Below are 17,738 nucleotides of genomic sequence, written 5' to 3'. Positions count from 1 at the left end.
AGTCTAATGGGTTTGGTTCATATACCTTTACCATTAGTACACAACATAGCTGGAATAATGAAGTTGAATCAATTAGGCAAGTAAGCTTAACCTTGTTGAAACTTATGACTAGAGATTGGTGTATTCAATGGGTTTAGTTCAATATGCTTATACCTAGTATACTCATTAAGCAACAGGTTTCATGTCCTTGTTGCTTACTCTATACTGGAAGCTATTACTCTGGGAAAGAAAAGTAAAATTATTGATCAAATACCTCCAAGTGTTGTCGTACATCTCCACCACCATTATAGGTGTAAGTATGCACTATGTGCTTTGAATAGGCAACCCCTGTTGACATCAAGGGATAATAAAAGTAACACAAATCAATTTAACTGCATGTGCAAAAACAATGTAAAGCTGGAAAAGACACAATGCTTGTGCAACAGCTTTCAACATGTAACTTCTTACCAAACAAATTGCCATCTGGACTCCACACAACACGGTTGACAGATACACCCGGTTCCTTAACAAGTGCTGCCTGCAGCCCCAGTGCAAAAGATTAAACTGATTGCATCATACATACAGTGCAAGTTGAACAAAAAATCCAAACTAAAACTCTCAGAAGCTATTACTCTAGGAAAGAAAAGTAAAATTATTGATCAAATACCTCCAAGTGTTGTCGTACATCTCCACCACCATTATAGGTGTAAGTATGCACTATGTGCTTTGAATAGGCAACCCCTGTTGACATCAAGGGATAATAAAAGTAACACAAATCAATTTAACTGCATGTGCAAAAACAATGTAAAGCTGGAAAAGACACAATGCTTGTGCAACAGCTTTCAACATGTAACTTCTTACCAAACAAATTGCCATCTGGACTCCACACAACACGGTTGACAGATACACCCGGTTCCTTAACAAGTGCTGCCTGCAGCCCGAGTGCAAAAGATTAAACTGATTGCATCATACATATAGTGCAAGTTGAACAAAAAATCCAAACTAAAACTCTCATATGGACAACACAAATTATGTTTATAGCTGTATCTTCCTAATAAATACATGATATGAGTTCTATTCACATTCAGTAAGCTTGATATGGATAGATAAGCATGATACAGAAGTTTAACCCTACTACAGCTAGTTACATGTCACTATGAATGCCATTGATTAACTTATACGACATACAGGATAAGGTCACAGTAATGTAAATGAATATGATAGCTTAACCAAGTGACTTGATTCACGTAATTAGATATGGTTACATGAGAAGAGATGATACAGGAGCTATATCCATTGATTTAATTAGACAATAATCGTGACAAGATAGGATAGCACTGGTTATAAGCTCATATTGGACATTCATTACTTATGATGCATTATGATTATGGATTCCTTATAGGTGATAGGTAGAAACAGGCAGCAAGCAGCACATACCTTAATGACACATAGCTATATAGCTATGAACAGGGAGGTATAACAAGAGATTTTCTAGCTTACCTCACCTCCGTGGGCTATGGCTGGTTCAAGATACTAGTATGTTTCAACCAAACTCATTGCTCATATAAAACACGTATTCTCCATATAGAGATGATATCATGACATAACAGCTACTATTCCACCTTTCTCTGGCTCCAACCTAGACAAGTAAGCCAGTTGAGCATCTGCTTCATAAGGTGCAACAACAAACTCAACTCCTTCTGTCTTAAGGATCTGAATCAGGGAAGAGTTCAAAATGTCAATCAGCACAAAGCTTCAAAGTGGCAACATCTCAAACAGAAACGTAGCTGGCAGAAAAACCTGTGAACCTTTCTGGCAATATCAAAAGCACTACCTGAATCAGTTCATTTTCCATGGATGGATTTCACTTCACACAATGGTTCAGTCATACGAGAAGGATATCTGCTTTATATCAAAATTAGTAAGTATAAAGACAGCGATCCAAAATATGGAATCTTCAAGAGGATTACTATCACCTTGAAATATAGATGTAAGTAGTTTTTGAAATTTCGAAAACTTTCTCTGGCTCCAACCTAGACAAGTAAGCCAGTTGAACGAATGTGGTTCACAGGCACTTCAAATCTAGATTTTTTGTTTCTGATAAGAAAAAATACCTAGCTTGTTCCAGGCAAGCATCTCTCCTCCTAAGAAAGAGAAAACAGTAACTAATTACAATGGCCTTATATAGTAAGGCAATACCATCAGTTCAATCCACCAATAACAAAATGAGATTAGAAAAATGGCTAAGCATGTACTAAGGTCCATAAGTTGAAAATCTTTGATCCCTTAAAAACATTATGTGCTTCATAGAGTGCAGGCGTTATCAGCATGTTAACCCTCCGGTGATACTTTGTAAAAGCCCTCACAGGTTCCGGCTTCTGTAGCTGACGTGAGGCAGAACAGTGATGAAAAGGAAGGGAATTGTGGCTCCTATGTCAGCAGATCCTGAGCAAAGAAGGAGCTAAAGGATAGCTTTGGATTGATTTCAGTTCTGTAGAATTCATTTTATGATTAAAATCTGCCCTGAAGTTAACTATGAACAAGCTTACACTCTTGAATTTTGGTTAATCTATACATACATTGTTTTGTCAAGCTCAGGTTTTGAAGATTGGATTGTATGAATTGTTGTATATTGAATTGGACTATTCATTCTGCTCACTACAGTGTTACAATTATTGACACAGTGTACCAGAAAATACATAGAGCAAAGGAACTACAACAATATGTGAGCTGTTTGTATCAAGAAGACAAGAATTAATTGGCCAATGCTTTCATGGCATACCTTTATGTTCAGTACTGCTGCCCATGATAGGCATTAACCAGTGTTTGGATTGGGTCAAAACTGTGTAATGAGCGGGTTGATCAACAGACCCGCTTGACCAACATAGTCCCTCTCATGTGTGTTGAGCAGATGTAATAAATAGGCGTTGAATACGAATAAGAGAGGGGTGTTACCATTAGTACTTGATACTGTACTTCAATGATTGAACTAAAGGATACATAAGAGGTATATGACAGAAAATGCAGTTGGTATTAAGTACCCAACCTTGAACCTTAAGGTCAAAACTCTTTGCTAATCTAATTGAAATTCATAGCCTTCATTCAGGCCTCTCCAAAATATTTGATAGAAAGCAGTCAGCATAGTCATTCAGATCAAACAGTAGTAAAAAAAATGTTTCAAGTGGATATTAAGTCAATTCAACTGATACAAGAGTTCAAAATATTAGTAGCCCGCTTCATTTTCATTGAGTTGCCAATAGTTACAACAACATTTTCCAGTTGCAGGATCAGATCAATCTCTATTTTTACCTAGAACAAAATGAACTATAGAGAGTTGAATGATCGCTGATCAATGCATTGACATCTAATGAGTCCAAAGAGCAAGGAGATCCGCCTCGTAGATAGGAGGTCCACTTGAGAGTTCTGTTCCTTGAAGATGTGGCAGAAAGAAATCGAATTGAATCATTCTTCATAGCTTGGATTTGCAAGAGCCAGTGGGATAGTGAGGGGACAGTTTCACTGCAAAGAAAAGCAAGAGAGTTTTGTGTAAGATTCAAATTCACATGTTATTAAAATAATTGAAAATTTGCAGTTCCTTACTGAAATTATTCACTCAATTGTCAATTAAGAGGAAAGTGTAGTAATACAAAGAGAATTAATTGCTTTACATGCTACTTCTCAAGGGCGGAATGACCTTTTGTGCTTTTCAGGCATGCAGATATAAATTAGAACATCAAATTATGTACAACACAAAGGCAATCTATGTATCGATCAGCTAATAAGGAAAATTAATGCACTGACAGAAGTGAAGAGCAAACAGAACATATACAAAATCTAGACGCATATACAGAGGAACCCACAAGTCCATACCCAGACCGATGTAGAGAGATCTGAACGTATTTCTATTTGCAGAACACAATATTTTGCGATATTTTAAAGAAAGTTCAGACACTGGGTTCAATTTCCAGTTAACAAGAATCGGAGTGTTGAGAACAAGCTTATGCATACATGGACAATAGAAACACAGAAAAGAATAAATGCTCTTTGCTCACCTGCTGAGAAGCATCGCTTGGCTGATGTTCTAGATCCTGTAATTTTTTTCTGCTTCTAGATCCTGTAATTTTTTTCTCCTTTTCCAAAAAAGCCTTGTCTTCCTCAACAAAAAGAGGCTATACTCTTCCCCAATCCATTTTTCAGATGCAGAAACACGCCCACCAACACTCAGTTGCATAAAAGACTTTTGTTCTCTAATATTCTTTGCCGAGGAGAGGAAACCAGCATGGCATCCACCAAGTAGGAACAAAGAATGTGGAAGATACAAAATCTAGACGCATATACAGAGGAACCCACTCAGCATACGCAGACCGATGTAGAGAGATCTGAACGTATTTCTATTTGCAGAACACAATATTCTGCATTCTCACCAGTATATGAAAATGGCATGACAAACTCCTGCCGTTAAACAATAAGGAGCTTTCTTTCTTTTCATTCCAGTAGAAAATAAATGCCCAAAGGAAGAGTAACTACAGGTATAACAGTAGCATGAAGATGGTAATCTGAACCACCAAAGCATTCATCAGAGTTGTTTATTTTCAGCCCAACAGAAACTAAAATGCCCAGAAGAAGAGTTCTTATGTTCAAATAATAATAAAGACAGATATAACAATACCATGAAGATGGTATTCCAAGCTTCCAGCAGATATGAACTCGTAGACCAGAGAAAGTCACATCCTACAGAGGATAAAATGTGTCAATCTGTACGGACAATGACATCCGAACTATCCAACAGGAAGCTGCTGTGTACATGGAAATCTCGCAAACTGTATGTAACGTCGGCAACGTCTTCGAGATATTTTTCATACGTCAGTCCTGTTAAGGATGGACATAGTTCGAGCAGTAAACTGTCCTTTAGGATGCATTTGTATTGAACATTTGCCTCTGTTTGGATTGTGCAATTCAATTGCAAACTGCGTCGATATGTAGTTCGCTGTTTGCATGTGGAACAATTAAGTTGGTCCATGATAACTGTTCCAAATGTATCGGCGGGCAGAGAGCAATTGTTACAGATTATAACAAAGGGTTCTGCATGTATGTTTGCTATAGTCAGCATTCCTTTAACCTGGTCCATGTTTCAGTACAAGCCTAGCGTTAGATATTGTAATAAAAATGCTAAGAGGATGTTAAATGAATGTGCATAATTTAGGAGAACAGGAAATTAAGATTTATAATATATATTTTGTGGAGTATGAGAGGACCTTTGTTGTTGAGGCAGGTAGTTTTCTCAGGTCTGCAAGTACCCTGTCTGAAGTAACGGCTGTAATGAATGTAGATTTGCAAGTGTGTAATGACGCACGTTCTTTGCCTCGGGCAAGATTTCGAAACAGCACCATTGGTGCTTCTTGTTTCAAAATTTGTTGTTGGATGGATTTGAAAATTGGCTTAAATGTACTAAAAAGATGCACCTGCGTTGCAAAATGTACTAGTGTTAAATGTAATTGCTTTTAAGTAAATGGTTACTTAAAATGTATAGATGATTTAAATGTTAAAAAGAATAAATGGTTGAATTTGTATATACCGTGGCTTTGTCTTTTTGAGTTGGGCCGTCCTTGATAGTTAGGACATATTGACCAGCTATTTATTTCGCTGCTGTTACAAGGCCGGCAACTGTGCCGATTGCAAACGCAGCTATTGTGCTGGTGAGCTGGTTAATAGTCGTCGTGGGAACAAATCTGTATTCCGTACAGATAGGTGGAATTGGTTCCAAGATGCTCTTCCCATGCAAAACAAGTATACACGGACAGTCTCCATGGTCGTAAACTGTCTTGGCAGAGACCTTGAAATCTGTAATACAGATTCCCTGGCCCACTACAAGTTTCGCTTCAGTAGCAGCAATCAGGCTGTGGCACATTTAGCGTAATTGTCATATGCCCTCTGCTGTCCACTAGGTCAGCACGTAACAATTCAATTTTGTGGGCTTCGTCGACCAGTGTTTTGTATATTACTAGAGCCTGGCCGTGAAAAGTTGTTCCCATTTTCAGCCCTTTTAACTCCTGTATTGTGATTGTTCTGCATAGTTGATGCTTGGCTGCTATCTCAGATGTACTTTCCTGTTTCTGCCTGTAGAACAATATTAAAGAATCTGAATTAACATTATGTTTGTACTACAAAACTTGATGTACTTTCCTGTTTCTGCCTGTAGAACAATATTGAAGAATCTGAATTAACATTGTGTTTGTACTACAAAACTTGTAAGAATAGATTTGAAGGTTTTTTAGTTACTTTTTAGTAGTTTCTGAGACGTCACAAGTCTCTGAGAGGGAGCATGTCTCTGGAGCAGGTACTCCTTCGTGCTGTCTTTTCATATTAATTATCTATTTACCAGTCTCTGATCTGAAAGGAAACAAGGCTCTGGAGGAGTTACTTCTTTGTGCTGTGTTTTCTTATTAGTTATCTGTACAACACGAGTACAAGCTATTAGGTCTACAAGCAAAACTTGTTCCATGTAATAATAAATATGTATTCTATTAGGTCTACAAGCAAAATGTGTTCCATGTAATAATAAATCTGTGCATAACGTTATTCTATGTGTCGTTACATACCTAGATCAGTTAACGCAGAGTGTTGCAAGGGAGCTACAAGAAATAGACTTTCCATATGGCCATTGGAGATTGATATTGCTCGGATAACGCAGCATTTGTTTGAACAGGGAAATATGAAGTTTCCTTGAATATGAAGTTTAGCAAATTGTATAGAAACTTGTGTATCAATGCTACTTTGATTTTGCTACAGGCTAAAATTGATTTGTTCCAAGGGTCATTAGAGCTGTAATAGCGCATAGAATATGCTGTGATCAGACCAATAAGCCCATGTTACATTTATCTCACACTGTTTCATAGGCAAAGTTGTCCAGATATGGTCTATTACTGTGTTTCGGTGCGGAGATAGTTTGCTTGTTATTTCATGTAAGTTTTCCATTTCCATAAATTGTACAAAGAGTTTGCTACGAGTTGTTTCTTGTTGTATGTCAATGTTCAAATCACCAACAACTAAAAAAACACAGTCAGTATATGTAGTTTGCGACTTTGCTTCCTGAATTATTTGCATTATTGTGGATACTTGTTCAAATGGTGCTGCATAAATGTTCATTAAACAAATTGGTCGTTGGAAGTACATGTCAATTAGGGTAAGCTCTGTTTTGTTCTTGCAAAATGTCTTTCTTGCTCTAATAGGTATTTTTTTGTTTATGCAAGTAAGAACTCCATGTGTAGAATGTGCAGCCGCAAAATTGAATGATAAGAATTCTTTGACTACTGGTGGAGTGTACAAATGAGTTTCTTGAAAACATAGAATCATGTTGTCCATTAAGTCATTGTGATGAATCACGTCACTAAGATGTGCACGTAGACTACGTGTGTTAAGGCTTGCAATCGATAAAACATCCTTGTTAACAGATTTCTTCTTTGCGAATTCTAGTTTCCATGCACCAGTTGTTTCTAGCCGTGCCATCTCATTGATTATTTTGTTTTTGACATGGAATTTTTGTTGTGTCAATTTGTTAATCAAGTATAGTGAGTCAATAGTTCGAACACGTGATAATGCAGTGTAGACTAGACCATGTTTTGTGACACAAGTTGGGTCAAATGCAAGTTGATCCAATGTCAACCCTTGTGTCCGGTGTATTTTCCAGGCACAGGCTAATTGGATTGGAAATTGTTTTCGAATTGTAATTTGTAATTTGTTCCGAGACATTGCTAGCGATTTTGCTATTCGAAAGATTGGTGTCCAATTTGGCATTATATTTATGTCGTATAGTTGTTTGAAGTTGCTTCTTTGTTGTTTCCCAATTTCTGGGTCTGAAAATTCTATCTAGACAATGTCAAGCCTGTTGTTATTAGATGAATAGGATTTGAAAATCCCTTCAGCACCATTTACTAATCCATCGTTTGTATTGTAATTTCCTGCATATAGTTCAACTAACATGTTCTGTTTAACTGTAATTGTTGATGGCAGTGAGATTGTTTTATCAAAAGCAAAATAACTCGACCCAGGAAGCTCGTAGTTGTCAATTGCAACGAGCATTATTTGTTCCCCCTTTGTTAGGGAAAGCATTTTCACATTGTGAATATGGACATCTTTGTTGCGATAGAAAATGTGTGGGAAAACTGGGCTTGAAGGTGGGACCCTATAGCAGTTGTTGTTTACATAAGCAATATCTTCATCTGTTTGCATGTTTAATCTCATCCAATTTAGTACATCAATGAACAATGGGTCTTTTTGGCGCATGGCTGTGTGCAGTTGATAACATTTTATTTCCTCTGGCCAGAAGTCATATGGAATTGTGTTTTTGTTGATTTTTGGGTTTTCAAAGATCAAGGAGTCTCTGACTGGGTTTGCCTGGTAAAGATCGCCGGAGAATATCATGTCAACATTGCCAAAGTATGAAGTTGGTGTGTGTAAGATTTGTCGCAGGCGCTTATCAATTTGATATAGTGTTGTTGCACCAACGAGCGATGCCTCATCTATGAGGAGGACACACAATTGTTGGAAATGCTTTGATAATGTGTCCAATTTTTCATTGTTTAGTGAGGGGAAATCTGCTTTGTTAAAGGGAAAATAGAATGCAGAATGCAATGTGACACCACCAGCATTGAAGGTAGCTTTGCCCGTGTATTCAACGATTATTCCTATTAGTTGTGATGGGTTATAAGGCAATGCCACATTGTGTATGCGTACTAAGGATTGGAAGATTGCCTTAGCTGTGTGTGTCTTGCCTGTTCCTGCACCTCCTGTTAATAACAGGTAGATTAGCTCGTCTGGTCTGTACAATTTCCTTATTATAACATCAGTAACTATGCTTGCTTGTTCAGTGTTTAATTGTCGCATTAATTCATAGTACTCTACGTCTTCAAGTATATGTGGTTTTTTCACGATTTCATATGGCCTTGTAGATGGTAAAGCAAACTTTTTGCTATCTTGCAAATGTCCCAAGTCATTTTGGAAGTCGTAGTTTTCATATTTGTCATCTATCGATTTGTTAAATGTTATAGTTTCTGTTTCATTTGATTTCAAACTATCTATGTCAAATATTTCTCCAGTTTCTGTTTCTACTGTGTGCATTGCGTCATCTATGTCACCCCATGTAGTTGTTGTAGCAAATTTGAACTTTTGTTCATTTTGCTTGACTATTTCTTCGACCGCAACATATGCAGCTTGCCAACTTGTGTGATGTTGCTTAATTGCAGTTTCACTTCCTCGATAAGGATAGTATAACATCAATTGCTCTCTACAGTGATTTTCAATGTCCTTGTATTTGTTATATCTAACAGATCGAATGACACATGGTCTACTTGATTTTCTGCGTTCTTGTCCTTTCTTTGTATAGCTAGATGCAAATTCTGCTAAGCAGACATGTTCAATAGCAGTAGGTCGGAGAGCATAGTAGTCAGTAATTGATGGGCACATTATGTCTTCTGAGTCATCTGCTTCCTTCTGCAGATATTTTTGTTTTTTAAGAACAAATGCACGATCATCGACAGGAGATGTGTTAATAAATACACATTTCCGTGAACTGGAGTTTAGTGGGAGCGATAACACAATATGCACTGCTTGTTGTGCAGACATTTGTTGCAAGTTGACCAAAGCTTTCCCTAAAGAACTAATGGTATCTAGGATATCAGATTTTGTTTTCACATGATTGTCGCGTATGTTTTTAAATGTTCTTGTGAGTGTTTTATCTTCTTTTGTCATATAAGAACTGCAATACATTGCAGCTGCATATGAATCAAGTACAAATTGGGAATCAGTGTTTGCAATCCAAATTCCTGGAATATGTTTAGCGAAGTTGTTTGTCCAGGTGTCAACTGGGTTCCTTTGCAATAAGAGTGTTGTTCGATTTAGTGTACATTGGATAGCATGTATGTATTCATTGTGTACTAGTCCAAGGTTGGCTAAAAAGCTATCAAATGTATCATTATCACTGTATCTTGTGTTGTTTATTGCTTCGAAGATTAGCTTTGCATGTGCTTTTGTTTTATCACTATTGAATTCAAGAGGCTCAAGTATTTTTGTTACTTTCATTGGTGGTACTGGGAAATTAAATCTGCAATTAGAATTTGCACGCTTCCTACAACTTTTTGTGTGACAATGGTGTTGTAGAACTTTAAGTTCACTTGCAAGTAACAGTGAATTAGTTGACAAGTAATTGTCAACGAATTCTTCGACTTCAATATTTGTATTTTGACCATAGATTGGTGCAGATTTTATCCATAGTAAGCCATGTTCATGTTCACTGCCCCAGTTTTGGAATTCAGTTACATAGAAGTGGTCAATGAGCTCTCCATAATACTTGTGATCATGAGATATCAATTGATGTAATGCATCCCTCCTAGATCTATAGTAACGTACACAAGTAACAGGGTCGTTTCTTATTAATGAGCTAGGTTCATTTTCATCAAGTTCACCTGTGTTTGGTCTTCTAGTGTTTTGTTTTATGTGTCTCAATGCATGCATTAAAGGATCCCAAAGATGCTCCGCACTGCTAAACGAAACAAAGAAAGTGGGCGGCCCTAGTTGTCGTATCATTGCATAGAGTTTGTTCCGTATTTGCTGGTGGTAGTCAGGTGAGGTACGAATTGTTTTTAGGTCCATGTACCCAATGTCAGAATTTAAAATACGATCTAGGTTTGGTTTTGACTTAACGTCTTTTGCAACTAGTTTTCTACCTTTCAACTGCCCTTTTCTAATTCTAATCCACATTGTATTCAACACCTGATTTATGATAATGCGAATTGCTTTATAGAACAGGTTTGTAGTATGATAAGCAAAATCGTGGCTTTTATGCAGCACTTCCCATTGGCAAATCTTTTGATATGTAAAGTTTTTGGAGATGTCAGATGGGCGTTTGTTGCCATAGAAAAGCGATGGGAAACTCATTTCTTCTGAGTACTTATCTTTGAAGATTCCTAATGGCATGTATCCAGCAGCAGGTGCAATGTTAATTTGTTTATTTACAAGGTCATGGACGGTGTGTGCATCAATGAATCCATGGACCAATGTTTTTGTCGTTGGTTCATCGTTGTCTTGGTTATCGTGTTCGCTATCTTCAGCGTCACTTGAACTTTCATAAGCTTCTTGGTTTTGTAGGAATGCCTCTTTCCAATTGTCATTTATGGTAGCGTTCTCGAGCTTGTAAAGCATCCTTTTGCATAATTGTTTTAATGCTTTCATCACTTTGTGAACTCGAACTCGACCAAATGCATAAGCACTTTTGAATCTTAAACTCTTTTTTAGAACAACGGCAACCGTGTCAGTGTCTTTTATAGTTCGAGGCAATGCAGATTGGATTCTGGAAATGTTAGTGGGGACATTGATGACTCCTCCAGTTAAGCCCAGTTGCGACTTCTTATGTCGATGGCCCATTTCTTTTATTTGCAAGAAGGGCAATCTTGATGCGACTAGTCTTTCCTCTAGTTCAGTGAGGTCTCTCAGTGTTCTAGTGCCATTGTTTCTTCTTATGTGTTCAGGGACTGCATATTTAGCAATTGTTTCATGTTCAATTGCTTTTTTGCAATGTTTACAAATGTAGCAATTTTCAACACGAGATTTAACATTCTCGAAACTAGTTGATAGTTTCCTAATCTTATTTTGTTTTGCTTGACATTCTTGTTTCACAAAGCAGATGTCTCTTTTGAAAAAAGTTGTTTCACATGATGAACAATTGAAGATAGGTGTGTCACTTACTTGTCTTTGATATATTTGATCAAACTCTGATAATTCTGGTAATTTGTTCATTGATCTTGATTGAATCGAGAGGTCGGATTCTCCTGATTTCTTTGATTGTGCTGAACGATCCTTTGATGTTGTTGCAAATCGATTGTAGTCCATGTTTTCTATGACTATTTCTTGTTTCATTGTTGCTGTGTTGAATGCAAGTCCTATTTTCTCCGTTTTCGATTTTGTCCGGATAATGCCTTTAAGCAAATGCAAAGATAAGCTTTTTGTCTCTTTACCTAATGAACAAGGGATTACAATTCCTGTTTGTGCGTTGTTTCTAATTTGTTTTTTCAAGTTTCTAAGTGATCGAAATCTCAGTGTCTCGAATTTTACTTGGTTCGTTGATCGCGCTGATAGATCCATTGATCTTCCTGCAGATGGGCTGTAGTCCATGTTTTCTATGACTATTTCTTGTTTCATTATTGTTGTGTTGAAGGCAAGTCTTATTTTCTGTGTTTTCAATTTTTCCCGAATGATGCCTTTAAGCAAACGCAAAGATAGACTTTTTGATTGTTTGTCTGATCGACAAGAAGTTACAATTTCTGTTTGTCTGTTGGTTCTAATATGTTCTTTCAAGTTTCTAAGTGATCGGAACCTCCGTGTGTCACTAACATCTTTTGTGTGCGGTGTGTCACAAATATCTTCTGTGTTGTTTAGAATTACTTGTTGTTCCATTGTACTTATGTTATATTGAATGCCTATGTTTTGCCTTTTTGGATTTTCCTGAGCAATGTCCTTAAGCACATGCTTGTTTAAGTGACAAGGTGGTTTGAATTTAGCTTCAATTGGTTGACATTTTGTCTCAGGTTGTGGTTCAATATTGTTCTTTGAGGTATCGGCTTGTTGTTGGAAGGTACAACCAATTGTAGGCTACCTATGAACCAAAGGCTCGAAGTGCCCATTCAAAGGATCATCGTCATGGAACAGTATGTCACGAGTATTTGTTGTAATACCTGGATTGAAGTGAAAATACAGTCTCATCTTTGTTTTGGACCAAACCCTAATTGGAATTTTCAACCAGTTTGACAGCCAATGGATGCAGAAAATATCTCCCCATAGACCTCTAGATGCTGGGGGTATATTGTTTGAGGCAGATTTAGCCATTTTGTCTAAATAGATTTCACGGTTTCTTATGTTATGCATTTCTTTCAGTGAGGCTTCATGAAGTTCATGTTCATAAGACCAAATTGCCTCACTATCTTGTTTTTTGAGACAGTTTCTAAAATATTCTATTGTTCCTTTCCTTAGCTCCACTGATGTGTATCGGAAATCTAGCAAAAGTTCTAAACTATCGAATAAACAGTCTCCAATTAGATATGAGAAATTGTCCACACGAAATAAGTCATGCTTTTGCAATACCAATTGCAACTTGTGTTTATCAGACATAGGTGTGTCACAAACATCTTCTGTGTTGTCTAGAACTACTTGTTGTTCCATTGTACTTCTGTTGTATTGAATGCCTATGTTTTGCCTTTTCTGATTCTTCTGAGCAATGTCCTTAAGCACATGCTTGTTTAAGTGACAAGGTGCGTGTAATTTAGCTTTGATTGATTGACATTTTGTCTCAGGCTGTGGTTCGATATTGTTCTTTGAGGTATCGGCTTGTTGTTGGAAGGTACAACGAATTGTAGGCTGCCTATGAACCAAAGGCTCGAAGTGCCCATTCAAAGGGTCCTCGTCATGGAACAGTATGTCACAAGTATTTGTTGTAATACTTGAATTGAAGTGCAAATACACTCGCATCTTTGTTTTGGACCAAAGCCTAATTGGAATTTTCAACCAGTTTGACAGCCAATGGACGCAGAAAATATCTCCCCACAGACCTCTAGATGCTAGGGGTATATTGTTTGAGGCAGATCTAGCCATTTTGTCTAAATAGACTTCACGGTTGCTAATGTTATGCATTTCTTTAAGTGAGGCTTCATGCAGTTCATGTTCATAAGACAAAATTGCCTCACTATCTTGTTTTTTGAGACAGGCTCTAAAATATTCTATTGTTCCTTTCCTTAGCTCCACTGATGTGTATCGGAAATCTAGCAAAAGTTCTAAACTATCGAATAGGCAGTCTCCAATTAGATATGAGAAATTGTCCACACGAAATAAGTGATGCTTTTGCAATACTAATTGCAACTTGTGTTTATCAGACATAGAAGACATGATGACGACTAAGTGTTCGATGCAATATTATGTTTACTGATGCAATGCAGTTACAACTAGAGAATCATAATAACAAGTTGAACAATGAAAATGATTATAGAACACGAAGTGATTGTGTGCACCTTTGGGACCGCAAATGTCTGCTAAGCTGCGGAGACTCCTTATGTCAAGTAGCATCCACTGCGCAGGTCTGATACTGAAGTTCGAAATATGACTGCCAAGATAAAGAAGAACGTAAACCCATTGATGTAATGCAATTACAACCGCAGAATCATAATAGCAAGTTGAACAATGAAGTGATTGTGTGCACCTTTGCGATGAAGTTCAAAATATGACTGCCAAGTAGGATCAGTCAGTGTAAATCCATTGATCAATCTATATCAACCCAATGCCCTTGTTTTTGCTAATTATGCAAGTAAATGCAATGTCACATAACTTGGAAAGGCAAATCAAACAAACTAAAAGCAATGTAATGTCAGTAGTACCAGTCCCTGCTGTAGGTTAGGATCAATCAGTGTAAATCCATTGATCAATCTATATCAACCCAATGCCCTTGTTTTTGCTAATTATGCAAGTAAATGCAATGTCACATAACTTGGAAAGGCAAATCAAACAAACTAAAAGTAATGTAATGTCAGTAGCACCATCAAATTTGACACTGGTTGGAAGCTTTTGATGCAATGGAGCAAGCCACACCAAATTGTTACAGGTATATTGTTTCTCTTTCTTATGTTGGCATTTAAGACAAAAGAAAATGACTTATTTCGCTAAGCTACTGCATCAGCAAAGTTGTTTCTCTTTCTTATGCTGGCATTTAAGACAAAAGAAAATGACTTATTTCGCTAAGCTACTGCATCAGCAAAGTAACCCCTCTGGAAGCACAACTGACAATAATGGCTTTAAATTACAGCCCAAGACATTGAGATTTTTTAGCAAAGAACTGGGAGGTGGCCATGATGAAAGTGGCATTCAGGAATATGATAACACACTGCTTGAAGAACTGGCAATAAATGAAACTTTGAATGTTTTGTCTACTGGTAATCAAAGGGGGGGTTAGAGAGATTCCTATAATTATTGTTGCTTGCAATCCATTGAGGAATCTATATCAACCCAATGCCCTTGTTTTTGCTAATTATGCAAGTAAATGCAATGTCACATAACTTGGAAAGGCAAATCAAACAAACTAAAAGCAATGTAATGTCACTAGTACCATCAAATTTGACACTGGTTGGAAGCTTTTGATGCAATGGAGCAAGCCACACCAAATTGTTACAGGTATATTGTTTCCCTTTCTTATTCTGGCATTTAAGACAAAAGAAAATGACTTATTTCGCTAAGCTATTACATCAGCAAAGTAATCCCTCTGCAAGTCCCCAGTGTTTGCCCCTGGTATTTTGACATGCACAAGTTCTCCAAACTGGCCAAATAATTATCTCAGCATTTCATCTGTCACAGTGGGTTTAAGACGTCTGAAAGACATGTAGAATAAGAATATCAAGTGATAAATTCCTTTAAAAAAATGAAAGCATATAAAGAAAAACAAAAACAGAGGGACACAGTTGTATTATTTGGATCATTAGATGATGCAACTACTTGAGGACAAACTACCGCTGCCGCAAACAAATCACTTGTGAGGGGGTATAGGACATATATAGAAGAAATAAAGAACGCAGCGAATAGGCATATGCTTATGCACAAAGAAGAATACATATATCCATTTGCGTATATGAGCTAAATAATACATAAGATCTGAATACCAATCAGCATACAAAGATACACACAAACACAACAAACACTATTTTGTCCCTAGCTACAGATCTCATCTATGGATAATGAACTCAGAATATAAGATATTTTGGAAGTTTGAAGGACATTTCCCAGCCTACGCTTGCATTGACACTTCTTAAGACTCCGCCAAAGAGAGAAACCATATCATCAGAATTCACTTAGAAATTAAAACCACAGTTTCACACACTAAGGTACATCCTGCATGGCAGTGGGCCTTATGAACTCGCATGTGCAAGGAATGTGACTATGTTTATTGAAGCTATGGATAACAATAAAGCTGCTCATAACCACTCAACCAAGGGCTTTGGGCAATGAAGAAAACAAGGGAGCTCTTTCGATTCGAAGATATATTCTGAACTCTTATTACAAACTACCCATGGATTTAGAGGATAACAATATATGGAGATTGATGTCATTAGAAGACATTTGCCAAACTGATTGATTTTGACATCCACCTTAACCTCTAATATAGAGATCTGTAGCTATATGCCCACAATTTATGACTTGATTTGCAGGCAGGCAATCGGAACATCAAATTCCAGGCTCAAATTAACATAGTAAATCTACCTCACTATGAAATTGAGAACTCGTTTCAGGGAACTGAGTTCATATGCCTATAATGCAGAACGAAAGCAATGTTTATCAACAAATAACAACCTGATTGCAAAAACCGAGATGGTGGTTTCACTTAAAAGGTCTACCCTGTCCCCATAGGTGTACAGCATGCAACCACTTCCTCCAAAAAAGTTGAGATTAGAGCATCCATTTACTGTACATTCAGGGATTTTAGATTGACATGACCCCCATCAGGCTATTGAATGTGCACACCTCTATCAAACCCTTGAGGCAAAATGGGAATCCCAACCTCAAACTTTCCGGTCGAATCTATCATATAAGTCAACATGCCATAACCAGTAACAGACAGTTGCACTGATTACATATCTACGAACCAGTATTCAGGACTCATGCAGAGGGATCGTAGCAGCTCTGCATTAAACTTTTGGAAATTTTTAAAAATTACATACGAAGCAAAATTTAGTAGGAAAAATGAAATCACTATCAGCTACCTTGGATTACCCGGGATAGACTACCCTTAGATTCTTGTACCTGGATCAGTTCAAGTTTATCGGACGCATGAGACTGATTAGGTCCCACCTATTCCTCACTCGTTTCGGGCGGGAAACTCCTATTAACTACTGGATACTGATGTAATAGCCAAAGAAAAGAGCGATAACTACAAAAAAGGAATTTGATTTGGAAAATCTAACATCCACAAAGCAAATTTGAAAAAAATACAATACCCACGTAGTAAATATGGGAATAAGCTATACCCACGACACAGATTTTTTCGATTTTTGCCATAAAAATTGCACCCACAAAGGAAAAATAATACAATGCCGACTCACCAGCACGAGATAGCCTGTTAGGCCGAACGCCCAAGAGCAGAGAAACATCAGCGAGCTCAGCTTCAGCAACTCTGAGACCATCAAATCTAGAAATCGAACGACTGCAAGTTCCTCGACTGGGTTCGAATCCAGCTATGGATAAAGAAGCAGTCATGCCTGCAAGTGCGGAGCCCGCCATTGCCCTGTCCTGAGAAGCCTGGGAATTATTTGATTTACTGCAGGGTGATGCGTTCCATACACCAAAGCAGGTATATATTCAGACACGAGAAACACAACTCCCCTGAATGCAATTGCAAATCCAGCAGTTTGTGCGAAGATTGTGTCATGCAAAGGTGGATGGAGTAGATGAATCAAACAAATAGAGCAGATCTTGTAGCAATACAGAGAGCACCTTCAGATCAGGTTTTGATCATGCAAGTGGAAAGTATGAGTATGGCATGCCCTTAACAGGATTGGGAAAGCTGCAACTACACATTGCAAGAGCACCTGAAGATGGAGATGGGCCTTAAAATTGGGAAAAGAAGTGTGTCATGAGAAGAGGCATCGATCTAATGACCCTTCTTACAAAAGTTTGTCAAGCCACTGTGTCAAATTCAACTCAACACAGAAAGCAACCTGAACTGATTCATTCACACG

General features: G+C 37.5%; 2 protein-coding genes across 2 annotated transcripts; both read right to left on the bottom strand.

Annotated features, from left to right (window-relative positions):
• Window positions 1–220: 220 nt before the first annotated feature.
• LOC149230922 (uncharacterized) lies at window positions 221–5,369 on the bottom strand. Its single transcript, XM_089381470.1, has 7 exons — window positions 5,277–5,369; window positions 1,594–1,692; window positions 1,480–1,512; window positions 841–910; window positions 647–720; window positions 448–517; window positions 221–327 (listed from the first exon to the last, which is right to left on the bottom strand). The coding sequence occupies exons 1-7, from the start codon at window positions 5,367–5,369 to the stop codon at window positions 239–241; spliced, it is 528 nt and encodes a 175-aa protein (XP_089237596.1). The 3' UTR covers window positions 221–238.
• A 2,476-nt stretch (window positions 5,370–7,845) lies between these two features.
• LOC149230921 (uncharacterized) lies at window positions 7,846–17,280 on the bottom strand. Its single transcript, XM_089381469.1, has 2 exons — window positions 17,103–17,280; window positions 7,846–11,504 (listed from the first exon to the last, which is right to left on the bottom strand). The coding sequence occupies exons 1-2, from the start codon at window positions 17,278–17,280 to the stop codon at window positions 7,846–7,848; spliced, it is 3,837 nt and encodes a 1,278-aa protein (XP_089237595.1).
• Between the last annotated feature and the right edge of the window lie 458 nt (window positions 17,281–17,738).

Source organism: Pinus tabuliformis, chromosome J, assembly GCF_031772625.1.
Source record: "Pinus tabuliformis cultivar Carrire ecotype Pingquan chromosome J, CPIR1, whole genome shotgun sequence".
Classification (NCBI taxonomy): domain Eukaryota; kingdom Viridiplantae; phylum Streptophyta; class Pinopsida; order Pinales; family Pinaceae; genus Pinus; species Pinus tabuliformis.
This window is presented reverse-complemented; position numbering and strand designations above follow the sequence as displayed.